This window comes from Tachysurus fulvidraco, chromosome 2, assembly GCF_022655615.1.
Source record: "Tachysurus fulvidraco isolate hzauxx_2018 chromosome 2, HZAU_PFXX_2.0, whole genome shotgun sequence".
NCBI lineage: Eukaryota > Metazoa > Chordata > Actinopteri > Siluriformes > Bagridae > Tachysurus > Tachysurus fulvidraco.
The window spans coordinates 40,647,173-40,672,755 of NC_062519.1; the positions used below are offsets into that span (position 1 = coordinate 40,647,173).

The window sequence follows — 25,583 nt, forward strand, 5'->3', positions numbered from 1 at the left end:
TGCTTTTAATTCCCTTTGTTTGTAGCGAAAGGTCAAAAAGTGCAAAGTAGTAGAAAGAGTCACACAAACAGTTATCTAACGTTCGTCAACCTTTAATTGTTTCTGCACCATTTTATAAACGTTCTGCCACACGGCCGAGGTTACAGCAGTCAGAATCTTAGGCCCCGTTCACACTGCAGGTAAAAGTCAACACTCAAATCTGGCCCAGATCTGAGCCACTTCCATATGTGGTCCTGAATCAGACCCAAATCTGATTTTTTCCAATGTGGCCACAGTATGAACAGCCAAGGCGGATTTGCTGCGAATTTTTACGTCAATCTACATCGAAATTTGTCACAATTATGCGCCGGCGAAGACTTTTTTTTGCTTAACACACACACGTTACCAGTCGTTTGTGACAGGTAACATGGGTGTTATATTAAGTGTGTTACATGAACCAGCTCATAATGTTTGCATTGAATACATCACATTATAGCAGTACATGATATGTTTGCTTGCACCAGATGATACAATACTTCCTCCATAACCTCGCCAACTTTTTAGCGCGACGGCATGCTGTGTGTGACGTTATCGTTCGTTTGCGCACGCGGGTCAGTTCGAAACAGCAAACTGTTCACACTGGTATCTGATATAGGCCACATTTTAAAAGGTAATGTGAACAGACAAACAAAAAAAATCAGATCTGAGCAAAATATCCGAATTGAGCGTTAAGACTTGCAGCGTGAACGTGGCCTTAAACAGCAAGAAGAGCAGATCAGACTTCAATCGGCTAATAAAGTACGCCAAATATCCTTCACTTTTAAAGGTAATTTCACCTCAAATATTTACAACAAACTGTCACGTCTCGTTCACACTTAGTCAAAGTGAAGATGTTTAAAGTGATGATTATTAATAATTAAAACTTTTTTTTTTTGGATGTAATTAGTGTCAGCAAAATATAAAGTGAACACTTATCTTCCTACTTCATAAACTCAAAGATTTACGTACAAGATGTAAATAAATACAGCTAAATTAGGGCTAATGACAAGTCCTTGATTTAATTTTATATATATTATCATCTCTAGAGACAGATCATTTTAATTAAAGATTTAAAGCGCTACAGATGAGAGCTCCAGTCTTACGACCAGCCTTAGCATCGCTATTATTATAGGATTATTTCACATAATTTGTTTTAGTTTTAAAATTGGACTACATTTATATAAACACATGTTTTATGTAAGAAAAAGAAAAAAGATCCAAAAACCTCGAATCAGCAGACTGATGATTTCTACACTGATGTTTTACTTTCTCGATTGTTAAGAAAAAACAAACAAACAAAAAAAACCATGGTGATGTCCTCCTCCAGGCTTCTGTAGTCAGTTACCGATCAGGGTTTCGGCTCGTGTGTGGATCTCAAAACCAATTTCTCAGTAAAATCACTGAGAAACACGAAACACCGAATCGACACAAAGCTATTAAACGAAAAAAACAAAACATTTTTTTTTTTTTTTTTACAAACTCGCTCTCCTTCTGTCCCAAACAGAAAGAAAGAGTTGAGGTACAGGGACAGAAAGGGAAACAGGTACAAAAAAGTGCCAAACACGAAGAAAAAAAAAAATCCCCAGTCCCACAGCGTCAATCTACCAAGAGTCTGAAGATTCGTGAACTGGCTGAGCTCCAGTCTTTACAGAGAGAGAGAGAGAAAGATTCTGTTATCTCTGCCTGTTATTGACCAGGAGGAAGTCTTTGTCCCTGCAGGTAAGACAAAGTCTGAGGTTCCTCATGGAGCCACCGGCACAGAAGAACGCCCACACGGCCATCACACACACGACCATGTAGGTGGGGATCAGACTGCCTTCGTACTGCGGGTTCACGAACGTCTGGAACAGAAAACGTGAAAGAGGTCCTGAGCTTTTACACAGAAATGACACAGAACTAAAACTAAAGAGACAGCAGGAACCTGTGTGTGTGTCTCCGTCTCTCTCTCGGTGTATCTGACTCACTCTTTCGGCTCTATTTGTTTTTCTGTTCTTCTGTCCATGTGCATGTGCTTCACTGTAAGTCTCTTTCTGTCTCGCCGTCTTTGTGCGGCTCTCATCTTGTGGTCCCTTATTTTCTTTCTGCATGCATGTCTCGCTCTCTGTCTTAGTGTGTGTGTCTCAATCTGTCTGTCTTTATCTTGGTCTGTGTGCATGTATTTTGTGCGTGCGTGTCTGTGGGCATGGGCGTAAGTTTCATTTAACAGTAGGTGGGGACAAAAAATATTAAATTTCTCATGAGCAATTTTTGAAGGGGGGACACAAATAATAGTCTAATTGTACTTATAAAGACACTGTATGTCCCCACAGTGAACATATCTTATTATTGTAGCATGGAGACGCATCATTATGGTCATTTTCAAAGTTTTTCTTCAAAGCAAATAAAACTATCAAAAATAATCACAACAATAAAAACAAGGAATTAAAACAAGGTTTAAAATTGTTTTTAAAAGGAATTAAGACACTTAATCACAATAGAAATTGATTATACAAAAAAATACAGTGAGGTCAGTTCGGACGTAGCACAGTGATCATTTAGTAAACGCACAGCTAAACAATATGCTAATTGTGGTCGTTAATATTAAGTTAACATTATGCCAAGTCGTCCCAAATAAAACAATGCATGGGAAAAGGCTTTGGTGAGTTAGTTACAGTGCACTATGTAACAAGCTATTATAAACTAGCTAACGTTAACTAGCTATTGTAAACTAGCTAACGTTAACTAGCTGATGTAAACAAGCTAATGTTAACCAGCTATTGTAAACTAGCTATTGTAAACAAGCTAACGTTAACTAGCTTTTGTAAACTAGCTATTGTAAACAAGCTAACGTTAACTAGCTGTTGTAAACAAGCTAACGTTAACTAGCTGATGTAAACAAGCTAATGTTAACTAGCTGATGTAAACAAGCTAATGTTAACTAGCTGTTGTAAACAAGCTAACGTTAACTAGCTATTGTAAACAAGCTAACGTTAACTAGCTGATGTAAACAAGCTAATGTTAACTAGCTATTGTAAACTAGCTATTGTAAACAAGCTAACGTTAACTAGCTATTGTAAACAAGCTAACGTTAACTAGCTATTGTAAACAAGCTAACGTTAACTAGCTATTGTAAACAAGCTAACGTTAACTAGCTATTGTAAACAAGCTAACGTTAACTAGCTATTGTAAACAAGCTAACGTTAACTAGCTATTGTAAACAAGCTAACGTTAACTAGCTATTGTAAACAAGCTAACGTTAACTAGCTGCTGTAAACAAGCTAACATTAACTAGCTATTGTAAACAAGCTAACATTAAGTAGAGAAGTAAGATTTTAATCGCTAATATAGCAGATTCATGGAAAATTACGTCGGTAATCAGCATTTTTGCCGCAAAAATTCTACATTAAAGAGAATCGCTTTATTTAAAGTGAATAAAATCTACTTAATGGAGTTCAACATTAATTGAGCCGCAGTTGAACGACGCAACTGTTTCTAAATGCAGTTTTTGCGTTTTTTTTTTTTCTACTTACACAATTATTTAGGTATACATACATATATTTTTCAGAATAGAGTGCGCAATATTTTTTAAATAAATTTTAATTTTTTATTATCCCCCGGGATTTACGCCCGTGTGTGTGTGTGTGTGTCTCAATCTGTCTGTCTTTATCTTGGTCTGTGTGCATGTATTTTGTTTCTCTGTGTGTGTGTGTGTGTGTGTGTGTGTGTGTGAATCTCTGTCTGTCTTTATCCTGGTCTGTGTGCATGTATTTTGTTTCTCTGTGTGTGTGTGTGTGTGTGTGTGTGTGTGTGAATCTCTGTCTGTCTTTATCCTGGTCTGTGTGCATGTATTTTGTTTCTCTGTGTGTGTGTGTGTGTGTGTGTGTGTGTGTGTGAATCTCTGTCTGTCTTTATCCTGGTCTGTGTGCATGTATTTTGTTTCTCTCTGTGTGTGTGTGTGTGTGTGTGTGTGTGTGTGTGTGTGTGTGAGAGTGTGTGTGTGTGTGTGTGAGAGTGTGTCTCAATCTGTCTGTCTTTATCCTGGTCTGTGTGCATGTATTTTGTTTCTCTCTGTGTGTGTGTGTGTGTGTCTCAATCTGTCTGTCTTTATCCTGGTCTGTGTGCATGTATTTTGTTTCTCTGTGTGTGTGTGTGTGTGTGTGTCAATCTGTCTGTCTTTATCTTGGTCTGTGTGCATGTATTTTGTTTCTGTGTGTGTGTGTGTGTGTGTGTGTGTGTCAATCTGTCTGTCTTTATCCTGGTCTGTGTGCATGTATTTTGTTTCTGTGTGTGTGTGTGTGTGTGTGTGTGTGTGTGTGTGTGTGTGTGTGTGTGTTTCTTACCAAGCATGACACTAACAGGTGACTGCACACCACAACTCCAAGTGACCACCACTTCTGACGCTCACATGAGTCAAAAAAGACGACGCCCCAAAACACGTGCAGGAGAATTATAGCGAGAGTCATGAAGGCTGCAGAGGAGGAAGAAAAAAAAGAAAATGACATGTTTTAAACCAAACAATGAAACACACACACACACAGACACACAGGTTATTCACCTGAAGAAATGAAGTAATGTTGTGAATCTCCATGGATGCCCACAGTCCCTGGACCCACAGAGTCAGACAGGATGTTAACCACCGAAAACGCTCCGCTCATCAGCCCGAATCCCAGACCAGACACTGAAAACACACACACACACAAACATCAAATTGTCCTGTCACTTTTTCTTGCTGTTGGTCCCGTAATCTGTTCAAGCTACAAAATTAGTGACGAAAACAAACAAGCTTTTTACGGTCAATGTTATTTTTAAAGGAGATTCTGAGACTTCGACAATCTGTAAATGACTTATTGAAATTTTAGCTCCTTTAGAACGGAATCATTTACATGGTTGTTATTGTTTTAATAAACCAGTCATCTGCAAATTTCAGGAGCTTGACAGAGGAGTGTTTAGTGGTGCGATCATTTGTGTAGAGAGAGAAAAGCAGTGGGGAGAAAACGTGGTCCTGAGGAGCTCCGGTGCTGATGGTGTGGATGTTGGATGCGAATTTTCCCATCCTCACTTGCTGCTGGTGATCCACTGACAGATGGGGGTTGGTACAGAGAGAAGTGTCAGTTTATTCAGGACGGTACCCTGAATGATGAGGTTGATCCTTTCATAACTCCCTCATTTGTCCAGATGTTGGAGGATGTAGTGCAGTCTGATGGTGACAGCATCATCCACAGACCAGTTTGCTCGGTGAGCAAACTGCAGGGGGTCCAGTGATGTCCTTCAAGTCATGTCCTTCAAGTCATGTCCTTCAAGTCATGTCCTTCAACACCAACCTCTCAAATGACCAACGAAAAAAGCAACGAGTCTGTAGTCATTTAGTCCTGTTATTTTTGGTTTCTTGGGTACAGAGATGACGGTGAAGCATTTGAGGCAGGAAGGGACTTCGCACAGCTCCGGTGATCATCAACAGATCACCGGAGCTGTGCGAAGTCCCTCAAACGCTTCACCGTCATCTCTGTCTGTTTTGAGGCAGGCCGAAGAGACGTCATCTGGGGCTTTGGCTTTCCTTTTCTTCTGTTTGCCGAAGACTTTGCGTACATCATCTTTACAGATCTTGAGTATGAACTACAATTCACTGTAACCTCACATAAATGTGTGATTAAAGCATTTTTTAAAACTTACAGTTCATTTTATTCTGAATTTGTATCATTTTTTTAATCTGAATATGCACATTAAGTGGATTAAGTGAGATGTAATACCATAAGCCAGCTGGCGAACGGAGATGGGCATAGTCTCCTCTTGGCTGATGGCCAGCAGTCCTTCATTTGCTTTCCTGTAAACCAAATCAGGGGAATGTTATAAAAATAAAACCACATGCTAGCGTTCCTGTTTTTTTTTTTTTAAGTGTGTGTGTGTGTGTGTTTGAGTTCAGTCTCACTTTAAGAGTTTATAGTAGGCGAATCTGAAGAGTTCCTGTAGCAGGACAGACAGCAGCACTCCGAAAGCGAGCAGGCCTTTCTGCTGCGAGCTGCTGTCTTTATTACTGATCTGTACAGAGATGAACCACACCAACGACGACAGCAACAATGACACGAGCCAGAAAAATGCTCTTGACAAACATGACACAAAAACAATGGCGTAAGTACAAAAGGAAATGAAAATAAACAAATAATAAAAAGTTCCTCATCTCTCTGACACGTTCCTAATATTCCTGTACATTCCTATGCGTGTGTGGTGCCTGTATATGCAGGCCAGCACGAGACAACTATATGGCGCAACCAAACGTGATACTGTTAAATGATTGGCTGTTAGCGTGTCACTCCCTCCTTGTTAATGCAACCTAATTTGCTTCGCAACCTCTGTTTTCTTCCGACGAAGAATAAAAAAAATATTGAACACATTTTTTTTATTGATATTGATCACGTGTCTATCGCGATACATATCGTTATCGTTTTATCGCCCAGCCCTACACCAGCCACCAGGTAAAGTGACTGATTAAACCCCAAATAAAGTACTACTCCTGTAGGCTTTTTTGACATCTTGGTAACATCCATCTGCAAAACCCATGAGCCGTAAAGAGCTTACGAGGCAGGTACGGAATTAGACTGTTGAAAGGTTACAAAAAGACATTGACTATCCAAAGTAACTGTAGAAACAAAATGACTAAGTGGAGAAAATGTGGCCCAACAGCACATTATTAAAAACAGGACTTCCCTAGAGCAACATTAAAAGAATCGCAGCAATTTCTGTTTGTTCTTCAGCAATCGAGAACTGATCGCACTTCACACGTGATGACAATCTCTCAATTTCACTTATCTGAGATCCGAGGAGAGCAAGACGGAAGCCTTTTCGACCAGAAAAACAAAAACACCCAAGCGCAGCTAAAGCTTGCAAAAAAATACATCCAGTCCCCTAAAAGCATGTGAAATGGGTGTCATATTGCCAAGTCAAGATGATTTAAATGACTGCTGGAATAAAATCTAAAGATGCTTCAACAAAACAATAATTTAGGGGTACAAACTATTTCTACATTTCCCCCCTAAAATTAAGCAATTTTACAACAAAGGTAGATAAAAATGTTTCTAAAATTTATCTTGGTTTTTTACATCACAAAAAACATTTTAAAAGGGGTGTGTAGACTTTTATATATATATGTGTGTGTATATGTCTGTGTGTGTGTATATATAACATGTATGTATTGTGTATTGTATGTATGTGTATATGTGTGCGTAGTCTGTATGTAGGAATAAATAAATATATGTCTAAATATACACACACACATACATATATACATACTGTATATACACACACATATACACACATACATACAGACATATATACACACACACACACACACACACACACACACACACATTCACACACACACACGTTATCTATCTATCTATCTATCTATCTATCTATCTATCTATCTATCTATCTATCTATCTATCTATCTATCTATCTGTCTATCCGTGTGTGTGTGTGTATATAACATGTATGTATTGTGTATTGTATGTATATACGTATATATATATATGTGTGTGTGTGTGTGTAGTCTGCATGTAGGAATAAATAAATATATGTCTAAATACACACACACACACACACACACACGCACATATATATATATATATACTGTATATACACACACATATATATACACACATACATATATACACATACATACATACACACACACACGTTATCTATCTATCTATCTATCTATCTATCTATATATCTATATATAAAATGTCTGTGTGTATGATGTGTTCATTTATAAGAGTGTATTTATGTATAAATCTTGTGAAATGATGTCTGCATATTCCCAGTATGTTTGTTTTTGGTATAATTATCAAAATAATGTTATAGTATATTTTCATTATTGTGAATTTCCACATCCACACAATGTAAGTATTCCGAGGTGAAGTTAGTTTCATAAACACAACAGTCACTTAGGGACCGTCAATAAATTAACACAATGATACAAACGCATGTCACGTGACCCGGTGACTTCACAGCTGAACGGAATTTAACACAAGAGACAAATAACACACCCCTAAGCGGCTTATTTTACTAAAGAAATTGGTGGTTAGTTAAAATCCACACAGGATAATTTACTAAGTTAACACGTTCACAGCTGAACCGAGTTAAGTTTAGACTCTGTATCACGCGCACTTTTATAAACACCGCGTCATCAGTATGATGCTAACACTGCTAGCTTAGCCTGTTAGCCTGTTAGCTAACAAGCACAGCGGGGTGTTGTTAAACTTACTCACCCCGCGATGAGGAAAATAACCCTTAGAGGATCTTGGGCGATAGTGAGCATAAACAACGCTACAGCGGGACTGAAGGCGATAAAAGTACAGCCGAAAAACACCGCCGCCGTCATCGTTAAACTCAAAAATGCACTTCTACCGGAAGTAATGTAGGCATATACTTCCGGTCAGCCTATATATAATTTTTCCTGAGCGGATATATAATTATTTACAATAAGAGAAAAACAGTTAGAGTTGATCAGCATAAGGGTTAAACACAAGACGTTAATGTATTGACTTTTATACAAAATATAACCATATATCCGAATGAACACAAATAAAACTTAAAAATTATTTTTAGCATTAGCATCTTAGCCCAGTGATGGAAAATGGCAGAAGTTTACAAAATAAAAGTCATTTACAAAATAAAAAAACCGTTTTTTTAACGTTACACATTACATTAAATTTACAGCTTTACTACCAAAATGACCAAAACTACCAAAATTATTTACATTACATTTCTACTCCCTGGGTTCTTCCATTCTTCCACAGGATTTAATGCAAACGTTTTGTATTTTATCATTAACAATATGGAAGAATCCAATGCAATCTGCGTATCTAATTGAGAAATTTCCCCATTGTGGGACGAATAAAGGTATATCTTATCTTAAACCATTAGTGGTGTATATTATACAATGAGAAAAAAAAAACTATGTAAGGAAATATCAGTGCTATACGTGGACATGAAGGTGCTCGGAGGAAACGTGCACAGTATTGTTTATCCATAAAAAGAGCAAGCTTGTTTATTCCTTTAAAACTCATTAATATTGGCAGAAACCAGTGTCAGATCTACAGCCTTAGCTCAAGGTAAAGAAATAAACTTAAATTTAAATAAACAATAAACACATCATTTAATGTTGTCAGACCCATAGATAAACTGTACAGAAGGATATTCAAGAATTTCACTTTAAAAACAGTGAGAATATTTAAAGTAAAAAGATAAAATAAATACTGGAAATACTTTATCTTTTAAAAACAAATCATCTCCTTATAGACATCATGAAACATTTCTTTTATATATATATATATATATATATATATATATATATATATATATATATATATATATATATATACATACTATCTCAGTATCGAGGGCAATTAAATACTACTAATAATAATAATACAAAAAATACTAATTTTAGTTCAGCAACACAGCTTACACTCACACTGACTTCCACGGTCGAAAAACACTTAAAATTACAATTAAAAACATTTTTGTTGCACGTTTGTTGGATCCAGTCGAAAAAAAATCCCCAGTCACTGATTTAAAATGTTCTCTTGTTGTTTGGAAAAGTCTGAAAGTGGGGTAAAAAAATCCACTCTCTATAATCAGGATAGGTTTTAACGCTCAAATCAAAACTAGATTTATTTATTCTCAAGTCAGAGAATTTAGTGAGACTAGTTCCTGATTAAATTGCTCATTATATTTACTCAGAAATAGGGTTGCAAAATTCCGGGAATTTTCAAGGCTGGAAACTTTCCATGGGAATTAACGGGAATATATGGCAATTAACGGGAATATATGGGAATTAACGGGAATATCTGAAAATAAACTGGGAATTTAAAAAAAAAAATGCAGATTTGCCTATAACAAGGAACTTAAATGTAGTTAAAAAATCTTAACGGCATAATTTTGTTTAAAACAACAAGATTTAATGCAATTTAAGTTAATTTGTACCCTGCGTTCCTCGGTCACTTGCACACAGCACACTGCTTACTGGAGGGCCATTGAGGCCAAACCCCCAGCATGTACTTGCGTTCTTCCAAAACATGCACAGTAACACTTTACTTTAGGGTCATTTAACTAGTTGCTTATTAGCATGAATATTAATAGAATATTGGCTATTTATTAGTACTTATTAAGCACATATTAATGCCTTATTCTGCATTACCTTATTCTACATTCTTAATTGTACCCAATACCTAGACTTAATAAATACCTTACTAACTCTTAATAAGCAGTAAATTAGGAGTGTTACACATACACAGATAATTTGGTGACCCTCCCTCACACACTCACTCCCCCCTGAAATTAAAAAACCTCTATAAAATAATGTTTATTACAATTATTCTGTTTATTGTGTTTATTATAAGCATAATAATGTTTATTATGTTTTTGTGTTCAAGACGTCATTTTTAAATTTGTATTACCTTGCGTGCATGTCTGCTTATGACCAAACAAAATATTTATTTATGTTTGTATATGATATAGTACATTTCCCTATATTTCCAAATAATTCCCATAAATTCCTGTAAATTTCCATAAATTCCCGTAAATTTCCATAAATTCCCGTAAGGTTTCCAATTTTGAATATTTCCAAAATTCCACAGATTAAGTTCCCGTGGAAAGTTTCTGGAAACTTACAGGAAACTTTCCGCCCCTTTGCAACCCTACTCAGAAATGATAAAAGGTGTGGATGATAGAGGGTAGTTGGAAGTAGGAAGAATTCTTAAATGTTCTCCATCCACAGAGTCAGCATCTTGTGTAAAAAATAATAATAATGATGATGATGATGATGATGATGATGTTGATGATCAAGCCTTGTGAGCGAGCTCCATGACAGCGATGGTGGTACTCTGGCCAAAGATGAAGGTTCCAACAACGACAGTGACAACGCCCCATCCGGTCAGGAACATCCTGTAAGAAAACCCACAGAGACGTTTAATAGAAACGGAAATGTTTAGAGTTTATGGAGGAAATTCCATGACTGTGTCAGGCTGGATGAGAGGTACATAAACAGTACAGCTTTTCATTCAGGACTTGTTGAGGGATTGATTTTTTTTCCTGAAAAATAATTCAATCAAACTGAATTTGTGTCAGAAATGCATCTCATCCTCCTCCACACACTTGGTAAAGGAAGAGTAAAGAGAAAGCATACAGTATGGAGAACATCAGCACAGACGATCAATGAAACAATTTAACTGAATTATTGATGTGTTTTATTCAAATTAATGTATTATTTTGTCATGTTTAAGTAACAATTCTGGAAAGTGTAATAATGAGGTTCGATTTAGGATCGAGGAAAGAAATAAAAGGTTGTTCCAGAAACGTCATCCCTTCTCTGAGGAAAGCCATGCCACTTGAGTCCAGCTTACGGCTGTGATCGGACAGTCATTGTATTTCACTGTGGCACGACTGCAACGTAGTGATGAAAGTCAAATGCAATGTAAGAATTGTTGAAAATTATAAAATCGTCACTCACTTTAATCTGTGATCTAATGTTTCTGTCTGCATGGCAAAAATGAGGCACAGTCCTGTAAGAGAAGTTTCAAATCAATTTTTCGTCCCATTTCTTCATATTTTTTTGGAATTTATTTGTGTCTGTGTGTGGGTAAGTGTGTGTGTGTGTATCACCAGGAAAAATGAAGATAAAGAAGGCACTGATTCCTCCAATCACACTGATGACGTCACTCATGTCTGGAACATAGACGGCGATGAGAAGTGTCACAGCGATCCACAGGACGGTCAGAAGGACCCGACAACGGCACTCGAACCCCACCGTAACAATGGCACGTCGCTCCTGGTAACGCAGCACCAATGCCAGGATGACAGTCCTGATTTAAGAGAACAATGTTGTACAGAGGGAGGTGTGTGTCGGGATGTGTGTGTGTGTGATAAGATACATTTATAGTCTGTTCACCTGCCCAGGAGGAGTATTATGGGATAGATTGTGATAATTGAAATCCCAAACAGCAGCCTGGCGATGATCATCACCACATCGTTTCCAGGATACGACATCAGGATATCCGATGCCACGCCCCGTCCGAACGTGAGGAACCCGAACACTCCTGTCATCAGGACAGACAGACGGTTTTTATTCACTTATACAACCGTGTTAATGACAGGCGATACAGGAGACATTGCAGGTGTCATTACAGATAATGTCAGTGACATCACAGGTGATAGAGGTGACATTACACATGACATTACAGCTGACTCACCTGTGAGAGTGTAGATGAGCAGACAGAAGGTCATGGATGCCACAGAGATGAAGACCCAGTGACTGATCTTTTTGTTCTCCATGCTGCTGTAAATGGCAATGCAGGCTTCATGGCACTAAACCACACACACACACACACACACACACACACACACACACACACACACACACACACACACACACACACACACACACACACGGTTGATATATACAGGAGAAAGTGTAATAAATATACTCGAATTAAAGGTCAAACATAATCTCAAATCTCACCTGGAAGCCGAAGCAGATGGTGGGAACGACGCTGAACATGGAGGCCCACGAGTCTAACCTGCAGCACAAACACTCAATATTTTAGGAGTTTTCACTGATAAGGAACAGATTGGAAAATATCTGAAAAAAATCTCCCGTCTTTAAAGGAGACATGCGTGGAAAGAGTCCCCAGTGTGAGCTCTGTATTTCAGTCAGATGTGAAGCTGGAACTTGAAGTTCTCCACATCTTCAGGACAGACGAGTTTACACTTCTGTGTGTTTCGCACAAACTGGGTTTAATTTCTATCTTATTAACTTAAAGATGGAGAATAAAAAGGGAACTACTGAGGGAACCACTGTTTATACTGTAGCTGAGAGAACAGAAGACACACACACACACACACACACACACACACACACACACACACACACACACACACACACACACACACACACACACACACACACACACACACACACACACACACTATTGTTGAAGAGCTCACTCTGGTAACAACAAAAATCTTCTGAAACAGAACAGATTCATGACACTTCAGTGTCCTTCAGTCGTTTTCTGTGGAAACATTTAAATTTTTATCCGAGTAGATTTTTTCCTTCAGAAGCTTCACCATCCACTGAATTCCAAGAAACCAGACCGATTTGTTTAAACATTAAATATTAAAACTAAAAGTTACATTCAAAAATGTTAAGAAAATTCTAAATCAATAACTTTTTTGTCTTCGGCTCATGTCTACACTCACCCTGTGTGTTGAGGACGGAGATCAGCCTTGTGCTCCTCTTTCAGGTAATATTTAACGATTACAGCCACGCTGAGGTACGTAGCAGCCAGAGTCCCTAATACACTGCATTACACACACACACACACACACATATAGTAATCATCTCTTAAAGAAATGAACCAATGATTAAAGTAATATTCACTGAGTTCACTCTGATAGACACCTGGTGTATTTCTGGATGCTGATTTCTTTAGGGATGGACAAAGGGAGGATGATGATGAGGCACACGATGAAGAGCGAGAAGCTCTGATCCGTATACCAGTGATAGGGCATCATGTTCGCTCCAGTCACCATTTCATATACAGACAAACACACTAAACACACACAAAGACATCCGATTACAAATGAATGAACGTCAGATTTTAACCTAACAGATGAATCCGGATTAGATTAGCCTGATTAAACTGAGCCAGGAATCACATCATGAGCAAAGGATATATATATATATATATATACAGTATATAAGCCACGATGAAAACAATAGATTTTTTTTAGACTTTATTTTTCATCTCCAGCGTATCATCATCTTATGTTCGGACCTCGCCACATTTAAGAAATATTATGTATATTTTTTATTAATTTAATATTATTATTTTAAATAATAATAATTGTAATTAATATTATAAGGAATTATTAATATTGACTAATGATAAATCTAAATTCTAAATAAGTGATTTATTCCTGTTTAAATAAGCATATCAATAATTGAGTTTTATCTGGGATTAACTTCATTTCAGAATACAAGGAAAAATCCACCATCATGTAATATCATCACCAGGCCAATCCGACTAACTCTGGTTTACAGGTATGAAGAAACAACCAGTAAAAAACTAGTAACATCGAATAATATGATACTAAAACATATGAGCAAGCTATTACATGCACTGCTATAAATGCTGAATCATTTGACTTGATTCTTTTGTTTTATAATTGACTCGCTGACTAAGTGAGAAAGTCAGACAAAGTTTGCAACGTTATGCTTGGAACTTGTTCCGATTTTTAGGAAGACATAAAGAACAAAACATTTAAAAATGGCACATAGATGCAAGTCAGCTCTCTGTATCCAGATAAAAGAGTCATCTCAAAGAGTCGAATCATTTCTGAATGACACATCACTACTACAGTGATTTTCATATGGACCAAAAAGAAACATTAAACACACACACACACGCCGCGCGCACACACATGCACATACACATGCACACACACATGCACATACATGCACACACACATGCACACACACACACATGCACACACTCGCACACACACAATCACACACACTCACTCACTCACATTTCTCCAGCTGGTCCTGTACCACCACGAGGAACGCCACAGAGATCATGAAGAGGTTAAAAACGAAGCATATCTCACAGAGATACCCGATCCTGCGGCCGCACACTTCTTTCACCACGTCGTGATATGTGCTCTGTCGGCTGATAGAAGAGGCATAGCCGAGGATGACCAGGCCGCTGATCAGGAAGATCAAAGACACCTGAAGGGGAGAAAAATCCTAACACAGTGCTGATAAAAAAACCCCCCCACAAACTTCCTTTCTATGCTGTGTACTAATAAAGATTCTCAAAATTAAACAGAAATCAAATAAATCTTTTCAAACTGGATCCTAGAAACAATAAATGTGCTATAGGCTGCACAACACGCTTTTTTGTATGCTTTATTTGACATAACATAGATAGATAGATAGATAGATAGATAGATAGATAGATAGATAGATAGATAGATAGATAGATAGATAGATAGATAGAAGAACACACACAGAGAGACACACTATTAGTAATAGCATGTGAAAAACAGCATGCAATTTACACCTTAATGAGAAGTGTACGTACACACACACACACAGAGACACACACACACACACAGACACACACAAAATCTTTCTCTATCACAACTCTTATATATACACACATTCATTCATTATCTCTCTCTCCCTCGCATTCTTTTATTGATTCTGTGTCCAGCTTTATGTCCAGCATCATGGGGGAAAATTGCGGTGAAAGAACTCACTGTGTGTTTTTACTTTTGTGTAGAAGATGGATTTACAGTATTGTATAAAATTCACAACATATAACATATGCTAAACGGTAAAGAATTCTGGAAGGACATTTACTCAGTTGTTCCATATAAAACGTGTTTGAGGAGGAAAACGGAGAACCGGGGGAAACCCATACAAACACGCAGACGTTAACACGAGCTCAGGATCGAATGCAGCAACTATTGTGCTAATGAATGTACAGCGGTTGTCATGGTAACAGGAGATGTTTGGCTGTTCTGAGAAAATGATGATGTAGAACACTGAAGACTCTGATACTGTAAACCCAATTGTTTGGTTGCAGAAAATGGGGGCATTTGCAAATTTGCAGAATCTTGAATATTCGTGCATATATAATCAGAGCGGCTAATTCAGTCCCTTTGGACTCGTAACGTTTAACGGAAAATGAGTACAGAGGATGTGAGAAGCGTACATGAACTTACCATTTCTACACTGATGGCTCTGCTCACACCTCCTGCTTTCTCAAAAGCCCAGGGGAAGTTAAGGAGTCCGGCACCAAGTGCTGACTTCAGCATGATGAAAACCGCACCGAAGGAACCGAGACGCTGTGCATCCGTGTCTCGCGCTGGTTTATACAGCAAGCTGATGCTGCGGATGCTCTCACGCGCCAGTTCCTCCATGCTGCCTTGTGCTCAGCTCCTCACGAACAAATCTGGTGTAGTGCTGAGGGGTAACGCAACCGGACAGAGACGCCACCGGTGATACCGAACTTTACTGACAAAGAGCTCTGTGCAAGTGCAGAGTAAATACTGGTCCGGTTCACCTCAACATGACCGGCTCTTCGTTATACAGTGCACGCTCTCCAAGTTAAGGCACTTATAGATTAAATTTAGCACTCAGGTGAGAAATGTTGAAGAGATCTGCTAGTTTTTGACCTGACTCGTGGCTCGTGAGTCGGTTATTTGAAGCATTGCACGTGCAAGTTTGCGACGTTATGCTTGGTACTCGTTCTGATTTTTAGAGACATAAAGAACAAAAATTTTAAAAATGGCACTTAGATGCAACACACACACACACACACACACACACACACACACACACACACACACACACACACACACACACTTATTTGAAGAATAAGTGCATTTGAGAGTGCGTTCTGTCAATGTGTGTATGTATTAAGGTAAGCGAGAATGATTAGAAACGCAGTCACGTGTCGTGTCCGTCAGACTCAGATTTATAAGTATGTGAATAATTATTGGCTATAAAATAAAATAAAAAAAGCAATCAAAATACAAACAAACAAAGTTACAAAAAAAAAACAATTTGGACCAAAAGCAGGGTTCTAAAATGTTTTCCGGTTATGAGAAGCTGAAATTAATTACATTTTTTTATTGATTTACTTTTTTTATTATTATTATCAATTGTACACAATTTTCAACATCATTTAAACTTTTACTATAAATAAACAAGTGAACAAACATTGCCTACGACTCTATACGATGACACTCCGGTCCTGTAGGTGGCGCTAAAGATTAAAATCCGCCAGGGTTCAAATAAACAACCCCAAAACATCACCGTTTCCGGTTTGGTGCTCATGTGCAACATGCCTGTTGATACTAGACGTATCCGTGGACCGGAGGTATCACAGTCTCCGTTATTATTTCTCGCTCCGGTGCCACAGACGGCTGTAGGTGGCGGCGGCAGCAGACGAGGTGCGCGAGGACACGGTGATGTTCGCCCGGTGTTCTCGCGCTGTGGTCTCGTGAGCCAGGCCAAGGGTTCTGCGTACCTTGAGTCCGGCAACACGAAGATCATCTGCTCGGTGTTCGGTCCGCGTGAAGCCGAGCGCAAGGACGAGACCGACATGAAAACCGGACGCCTCGCGTGCGACTTCCGACTGGCGCCGTTTTCGTGCCCGAAGCGCGGCGCCTGGATGCAGAGCGCAGAGGAGCGCGACGTGTCCACGGCGCTAACGGAGAGCCTGCATCCCGGCGTGTGCCTGCACCGGTACCCACGCGCACAGATCGACGTGAACGTCATAGTGCTGGAGAACGACGGGTCCGTTCTGGCGCACGCGGTGACGTGCGCGTCCATGGCGCTGGCGGACGCAGGGATCGAGATGTACGACACGGTGCTGGGCTGCGCGCTGAGGCAGGACGGAGACCGGTGTCTCGTGGACCCCGACCTGAAGGAGGAGGAGGAGATGGAACAGGGCAGTGGAGAAAACCAGGGACGTGTCACGGTGGCTCTTCTCCCCAACCTCAACCAGATCTCCGGGCTGCAGGCTGATGGCGAGATGCGCGAGGACACGATAACGGCGGCCGTGAGAACGTGTATGGACGGCTGTCACAAGCTGTACCCGGTGGTGCAACACGCCATCCTCCGGGCAGTGAAACAGAAAGCACCTCCTCCACCAGAAAAATGACTCCTCCTGTCTCCCTTTAATCAGGGTTCACTTTTGTACCGTGATTTACTTTCCAACAATTCTGAAAGATTCAATAAAAAAAAAAAAAAAACTTTCTCAACCAATCTCATTTATTCTGTTTTATGGGCTTTGTGTCTTCAATCAGACAAAATATACTTATAAAAGTTATTATAAGGTGGGATTATGTTCTGTCCGACAATTTGGGATTTTAAAAGCTTATCGTGAAAGTTTTTAAACATTTCTCTAAATTTCTTTATTTTATTTTCTACCTGAAAGCAACGTTTTGTTCTAAAACCTCTCGCGTATTTACGTAACGTGATAAATTTCTGCACAAGTTTACACACAAACACAACCTCACACTTTAGCTAGCATGAGGTAAAGTTTATCTAGTTAGCTTAATGCTAACTTAACATGAATTTGGAGTATTAGTCATATGTATAATTCTATAAAGACTAGTGTTATAGAATTAAAATGTTGAACTAATACTGTGAATAATTTTTACATAAGACCGGACCGTATAAATATATAAATAATATCTTTACTATAGACATTAGCTAGATAGCTAAGCTAATAAGCTAATACCCTTAAAGTTTTTATAAAATAAGGAGCCTTTTCCCCTCGTTTTTCCCACAGGACAAATACAGATACAGCAAAGGAGAATAAAATTTGACAACCATTTAAAAAATCTTATTACTGCGTTAGCATTTACCCGCTAGCTCAAGGTCTCGGACGGTCACCGTCAAATTTAGAAAAAGGACAGAGTCGATCACGTGAATGTTATTTAATTAAACAGCAATAATAAACAATACATATATCATATGAATGGCAATTAAATAATCCGAACTATATTCTAGAAACCCTGACTCAAGCTGAGGTCTGTGTGTGATATCAGATGCACTTTTTGTAGTCAACATAGCTTCAGTAACTGACAGGAGACAATCATATGGTCTGGATTTATTCTAACATGAATTACAAGAATGTTATTGTTCATTTCTTTAGCTAAAGTAAAGGACTTTATGTAAGAGACAAGTAGTCGAGCTCAAGTGGTTAAGGCTCTGGGTTGTTGATCGGAGGATCGGCTGCCGATGTTGGGCCCTTAAGAAAGGCCCTTAACTCTCACTGCTCCAGAGGTGCTGTATCATGGCTGACCCTGTGCTCTGATCCCAAACTCCAAAGGGTGGGATATGTGAAGAATGTAATGTATTTGTGACAAAATAAAAATTTCTAGTCATTCATTTATTCTCAGTAAACCCTTCATTCTAGTCCAGGCCACAGAGGATCCAGGGTTATCCTGGGAAAGTTGTGTGTGAGCTGGGAATTCACGCACACATTTATTCATATGGGGAGTTTAACTTCATAAATCCACCTACAATTGTTTTTGGAGCTGGGAGAAAACTGACACAAACACAGACACCAGGAGAATGCGGACAATAACCCGAGCTCAGAATCGAACCCTCCACCGAGCCGCTAGGATTCGGTCCGAGGAATCAATCGTATTTGACGCTTCCTTAGCGTGTCAAACCTAATTTGCATAGAATTAAGAAAAAGTGTTGTTTTGTCACTGAAATCATGGCACTGTGTAGCTTTGTTGCTCACAGGTGTGAATGTATTGAACTCATTAGAGAGTGTGAATGATGCAATGATAAGAGACAACAAATTATTCTTATTCATCATATTATGGGTTATGACACAAACAACCTTTAAACCAATTAGCTAAAAAAAGTGGCTTTTTCTAGCATACATTCAAACGTATGTGTGTGAGTGTGTGTGTGTGTATGTGTGTGTGTGTGTGTGTACACTCAGTGTGATTTCAGCGTGATCTGTGTGATCTCTGCGCGGCTGCCGATTCTCATTGGAATGCCGTAATAAACCGTTCCAGGAGTAACGTAGATCATAGTGTTTTCCGAGACGCGGTAAAGTCCACAGAAGTACGGATTCATCAGGAACGCCAGAACAGTGAGAGGGAAGAGCTGACCAGCGTGAGTATGACCTGAACGTCACACAAATAGAGGCAGAATATTTTGAGTTACTGGTTCAGATCCCTTAATGATAATGAAATAATATAGAAATGTTTTTTTTTTTATACCAATTAATTAAATAACATTAATGCTCATAATCAACAAACACTAGTGTAATTAATTAAACATGAATTAATTGATCTTTGTTAATTACTAATGAATAAGTTAATAATAATTTAATAAATGCATTTTCAATTATTTAGACCGAAAGCGAACATTTTGACATGATCATAATGAATGAATAATTACTAATAAAATAATAGCATTTAGTATGGTTTAATTAAATGTTAATCATTGCTTATAATGGACCAGTACTTAATGTTTGTAAATGAATAAATATGTAATTATTATTTAGGATATTATTTGAACTGATTCTGATTCTGATACAAATCTGAACCATAAATCTAAATGACAAACTATTCCTGATATTAATGTGAAATGAGACATGAGCAGTGTGTGTACCTGACAGCACTAAGTTGATATCTGGTCTTTGCTGGAGTGCTTGTTTAGCAGCGTGAGGTTGATGAGCCAGGAGGACGATCGGACGATCTTCGCTGCAACCACTCAGAGCTTTCTCAACATCCATCCCGTGACCAGGATACCTGGAACCGAAGAAAAGCACCAACGTGATGATTCTACACGCTAGTGGTGCAATGATACGATGGATTTGTGATCAGTGTTTAAAAACTGTGTTATTGATAAAAACTGTAAATGGTGTCAGGACTCTTTAGGTCTCTTCAGTGTTTAGTGAGAACCCTGTTGTGTTCTCTGCCCTCAGTGCGGTTCTGTAGTCAGGGGAGAAGTCCGTGATTAAGTGGGCTCCATCCGGACAGTGAGTCGACTCTGAAGCGACTCACTGCAGTAAATGAAAACGGCTTTTTTTATGAGACCTACGAGCACATAACTTGTAAATGTTTGTCATTTTCAAGCATGTTTTCAGCCTAACACACATCTCAGACAAAGATCTGTGGCTTTTTAAGGTTCCGAAACTACAACTGAACCAAAGGAATCAATTTCACTCTGATTCACACTCATGGATGTGAAAATTAACACTAAAAATGCTGTCGGATTTGTTCAGGAAAAAAAATGACACAGGAAGACAGCAGAGTAACAGCACATTAGTTTAAGACTCACTCTCTCTCCCTGTAGCCGTCTGATTTTCTTCTGTCTCCCACTCTGTCTTTTTCTCTCTATCCATCTTTGTCAATTTTCATCTCTCTCTCTCACTCTCTCTCTCCCCCTGTCTGTCTGTCTGTCTTTGTTTCTCTCTCTTTCCTGCCACAAGTAAGTAAATATTCTGAAATATGTTCCCTGTCATCACAGGGCCTTTTTACACCTGGTCACTTCATGCGTTTTCTGTGATCCGATAGCTATCTGATGGTAAAAAGACCAGGTCTAAATGCCCTCAGAAACGTTTTTGAGACGGATATAAATCCGATTGTTCGAACCCCTTCAGGAGGTGGTCTGGGACGCGTTTCAGATGAAACTGGACAGGTGCAAATGAATGTGGTTGTTCAAGCCACATACGTCAGTGCTATACTCCTCCCAAACGGAAGTACGTCACTCGCAGGTGATCTTTCACCCAGGCGTCTCTTCGGGGCTTAAAATGCAGCAAACAGTAAACGCTGTTTTTTTGTAGCATAACCGTCGTAACCAGTTTTTTCATCTTCTTTTTGATCGCGTTCTGAAAACCGCACGCACCAAAGTGTGTTCCGTTTCAATTACCCCCGGAAATGAGGTAAAATATATTCGCATTTTGGGCGGGAGTAGAAAGATCGGATCGATATCCGATTCGCCGAGACGCATTTATGTGGCCTAATGTAAACGGAACAGTTTTAACAAATCAGATAGCTATCGGATCAGAGAACACGCATGAAGTGACCAGGTGTAAAAAGGCCCATTATTTCTGAATAATAACCAGATAAAACATCCAGAATATCCAAAATGGTTGTAAACAAATCACATAGAATAAAAGGAAATCAGAGATATGAAAGAAAAGAGAAGTAAATAATCATTAATAAAGCTCACCGCAGCATACTAGCTTCCAGGTCATCGATTCCAGCGAGACAGAACCAGTCCTGCGTTTGTCCGGGTCTGAACACACGAGCATGGCTGTTGTGTAGAGGTTCTATTCCCTTCGAGCGCAAAAACTCGAACCAACCGTCCACATCAGCGGTGTAGTACTCATGGTTCCCTAACACACATCCACACACACACACACAAAGTGTTTATGTCTGTATCTTTCTGCCAACCAGGTTCCTTATACCGCACTGGGTTCTGACCTGATACAAAGTATGAGCCGAGTCGAGGTCTGAGGAGAGCCAGCGGTTCTGCCGCCGTCCTCAAACGAGTCACCTGAGAGTCGGTCAAATCACCTACAATCACCACCACATCTGACAGCAACACACAAACACACACTTCACACTCTCACCCACTTTCATCTAACAACCTCGAACTTCTCATGCACCAAAATGACTAAACATATCACAAATATTTTAATCCTTAAACATTTTAATTAATGTCATAAATCAGGGTGGAGTTTTCCTTCTATGAAACAAATGAAACACGGTGTTGGTGGCATCGTGAAAGCTGTATATACTCTGGTTACCTGGTTCTAGCTGATTGACCATGGTGACAATGCGCTGAAGTTGTGAGTGCCCGACTGTTGGCCCTAAATGGATATCTGAAAGCAGAACCACCTTGAGGCCATCCATCGAAGCTGGCAATTTCTCCAGAGGAACCTCGACCTCCACCAATTGTGGTGGCTGTGCGGCGTTTAACAGCCCGTACACCGCCAACAGCGCAGTCATCACTAAAGCAAGAACCGTTTGTCTGGCTGAGCTGCTCACCACCACCACCACCACCGAAGAACCCTTGGAGAACATCTGGATTATGCGGCTTGACAAACCAAACAACATGAGGAGGAACAGCAGGATGACGTAAACACCGAGGCAGCTGAAGCACAGCATGGACAGCCAGTGCGGTTCCGTGTCCACCAGGTAGAACATGCACAGGTAGCTGCAATGTGCGAGCACGAGGAACATCAGCACCACCGCGCGCCAACATCTGTGCGCCCAGGCAGCGGCCGCGGTGTCCGGTGGTCTCGCGCCGCATAGACGCGTCACCACGCGCTTCCAAATATAGATGGAGCCGAGAAGCAGCAAAGAGCTGATTAACAACACAAACTGCACCCGAAACAAGCGCGCGCGCGTCCTTAAGTCCACGCGCTCCGACAGCACGGTTCGGGATACGAGCATGGAGAAGAACACGACCCCTGTAGCCACGCCCACTTTCCCTTCGGCAGAAAGCCGAGAAAAGCCGAACATCTTTGGACGGGTTTCTGACATATAAGCTCACGTGTGTCCGGTAAAAACCGTCATAAATCATAAGATAAACATTCTATACTTTTTTTAAAAATCATAATATCTTTTCAAGGTGATGTTTTGTCTATTTTTTAGAACTTCCGGAAACAGGATCTTTATAATCCACCGCTTTCGCTGAGCTGTCGCGAGACACAGCAGACAAACATGTCATAGACACACACAGTAATCACCAGGACATGACATATAGATCGCATAATCCAGGGTCGCCTTAAAACGCTACTGTTTTTCTGCTTCTTTTTCAGTGCTGCTGTATCGCTGCTGACCCTGCGCTCTGAACACAGCCTCCAAAGTCCGTATTTACGAAGAAATATATTCACTGTACTGTGATGAGATGTGACAAATAAAGTCGTGTTTTCTACTCTATTCTTCCTGTTGGCTTCTTGTTCTTCTTTACGGACTAAACGGCGTACGGTAAAGATGCTCTACGCTGCATTACCGCCACCTACCGGTCTGGAGTGAATCGCCATGGCTAGGCTAATAACTAAAATGATTTAGTAATAATTTCTTCACTATAATAAACAATATTAAACAATAATTTAGTTAGGTACATCTCATAATAATTTCTGTTATGTATAATCATCTAACTAGATATAATGCTTTAGCGATTGTAAATTGTGTTTCCTTATAACAGTCCAACATTTAAACAAAGCAAGTACCAAGATATCCTATATGTCTAAAAGTATTTGCACCCCTTACCACCACACTGATATTTACATTTACAGCATTTAGCAGATGCCCTTATATCCTGAGCAACTTACATTTATATCTCATTTTTATACAACTGAGCAACTGAGGGTTATGGGCATTGCCTAGGGGCCCAACAGTAGCAGCCTGGTGGATGTGGGAATCAAACTCACCACCTTCCGAACGGTAGTCCAGTATCTTAAACACTAGGAGCAGCACGAAGTAAGTATATTTGTAGTATAATATGTCTTCTACGGATCTAAAAGGCCGAAACCTGTCCCAGCATGGCGATGATCCGGTCCCGAAATCAGTGTCTGATCTCACTAACGCTCTTGTAGCAGAATGAACACAAATACCTCCAGTCACAATCCAACATCTAGTGGGAAAACCTTCACAAAAGAGTAGAGCTGATTAGAAAAGCAAAGAGAGGAGAATAAATTTTGTGCTGTTTTTATAAGGAAGGATACTAATTAATTTACTGAATTAAAAGATCAGAATCGGAATCAGAACCAGGTTTATTGGCTTGTGTTGACACACACAAGGAATTTGGTTCCAGCTGTTTGTGACTCTCAAAAGTACAGACATGTCTGTACAAATAAAAATAACGTATAAATAATGTATAAATAACACTATACTATACAAGACAGAACAAAACAGATTATACAAGACAATACAGAGGATGTGAGACAATATAAACAGTACGAGTATTAAATATGAATACAGTATATATGACAGATCAGTTATGTACATACAGTGTGAGAAGTACATGGTAATGCAAATAATAATATTGTGTAATTTTATGCTTTTGTGCAATGTACAGCAGCAGTAGTGTGTGTAACGTATACGGATGATGTGATGACTGACAGTTCTGATAATACAGTACTTATAGATATTAAGCAGGAGTTGTTAACCAGGGTGATTGATTGTCTGGGGTAAGAAACTGTTCCTGTGTCTGGAGGTTTTGGTAAACAAAGTTCTGTAGTGCTGCCAGAAGGTAGGAGCTGAAAGAGGTTGTGTCCAGGGTGTGAAGTGTCAGTAGTAATTTTTACTGCCCGGTTTCTGGCTCATGTATGGTACAAGTCCTTGAGAGTGGGCAGGGGGGCACCAGTTATTTTTTCTTATTGTACGTTGCTGTCTGTTCCTGTCCTGTTATGTTGCTGCAAACCAGATGGTGATGGATGGATGTGCACAGAACAGATTCAATGTCTGCAGAGTAGAACAGCATCAAACGAACAGCAGCTCCTGTGGCAGACCGTACTTCCTTAGTTGATGTAGAAAGTACATCCTCTGCTGGCCCTTTTTGATAATGGAGTTTATGTTGCACTCCCATTTCAGGTCTTGGGAAATTGTAGCGCCCAGAAACCTGAAGGCCTCCACAGATGACACCGGGCTGTTGGATATTGTGAGGGGGTGTAGAGTTGAGGGGTCTTTCCTAAAGTCCACTATCATCTCCACACTTTTGAGGGTGTTTATCTCTAGGCTGTTCTGACTGCATCATAACACCAGCCGCTTCACCTCCTGCCGGTATGCAGACATCGCCATCTTGGATGAGACCGATGAGCGTAGTATCATCTGCAAATTTCAGGAGTTTAACAGTTTGTCACTTGAGGTGCAGTCATTAGTGTAGAGGGAGAATAGCAGTCACTCAGTTCTTTCAATCTCTAGTCCTTTAACGTTTGTTTTTCTGGGTTTGTGAAACTGTTAAAGCTAATAAAAGCTTCAAAAGACTATTTAAAAATCATGCCATCTGCCTCAATACTGTTTTT

The 25,583-nt window shown here is 39.5% G+C and overlaps 4 protein-coding genes and 1 long non-coding RNA gene across 5 annotated transcripts; 2 read left to right on the forward strand and 3 right to left on the reverse strand.

The window, feature by feature from the left end:
* Positions 1-76: 76 nt before the first annotated feature.
* On the reverse strand, positions 77-8,449 carry aph1b (APH1B gamma secretase subunit). Its single transcript, XM_027152024.2, has 6 exons — positions 8,262-8,449; positions 5,924-6,094; positions 5,745-5,818; positions 4,553-4,675; positions 4,338-4,465; positions 77-1,859 (listed from the first exon to the last, which is right to left on the reverse strand). The coding sequence occupies exons 1-6, from the start codon at positions 8,372-8,374 to the stop codon at positions 1,692-1,694; spliced, it is 777 nt and encodes a 258-aa protein (XP_027007825.1). The 5' UTR covers positions 8,375-8,449; the 3' UTR covers positions 77-1,691.
* A 1,937-nt stretch (positions 8,450-10,386) lies between these two features.
* slc38a8b (solute carrier family 38 member 8b) lies at positions 10,387-16,389 on the reverse strand. The gene is made up of 10 exons (XM_027151936.2): positions 15,787-16,389; positions 14,587-14,785; positions 13,457-13,607; positions 13,255-13,356; positions 12,515-12,572; positions 12,246-12,360; positions 11,945-12,092; positions 11,659-11,858; positions 11,507-11,558; positions 10,387-10,941 (listed from the first exon to the last, which is right to left on the reverse strand). The coding sequence occupies exons 1-10, from the start codon at positions 15,982-15,984 to the stop codon at positions 10,839-10,841; spliced, it is 1,326 nt and encodes a 441-aa protein (XP_027007737.1). The 5' UTR covers positions 15,985-16,389; the 3' UTR covers positions 10,387-10,838.
* On the forward strand, positions 10,802-11,951 carry LOC125140769. The gene is made up of 3 exons (XR_007140026.1): positions 10,802-11,032; positions 11,319-11,470; positions 11,662-11,951. It is a non-coding gene; the product is annotated as an uncharacterized LOC125140769 (long non-coding RNA).
* A 355-nt stretch (positions 16,390-16,744) lies between the features above and the next one.
* On the forward strand, positions 16,745-17,832 carry exosc6 (exosome component 6). The gene has a single exon (XM_027151937.2). The coding sequence runs from the start codon at positions 16,902-16,904 to the stop codon at positions 17,730-17,732; it is 831 nt and encodes a 276-aa protein (XP_027007738.2). The 5' UTR covers positions 16,745-16,901; the 3' UTR covers positions 17,733-17,832.
* Positions 17,833-18,498: 666 nt separating this feature from the next.
* On the reverse strand, positions 18,499-24,301 carry tmppe (transmembrane protein with metallophosphoesterase domain). Its single transcript, XM_047810312.1, has 5 exons — positions 22,359-24,301; positions 22,033-22,143; positions 21,779-21,944; positions 20,213-20,352; positions 18,499-19,722 (listed from the first exon to the last, which is right to left on the reverse strand). The coding sequence occupies exons 1-5, from the start codon at positions 23,095-23,097 to the stop codon at positions 19,532-19,534; spliced, it is 1,347 nt and encodes a 448-aa protein (XP_047666268.1). The 5' UTR covers positions 23,098-24,301; the 3' UTR covers positions 18,499-19,531.
* Between the last annotated feature and the right edge of the window lie 1,282 nt (positions 24,302-25,583).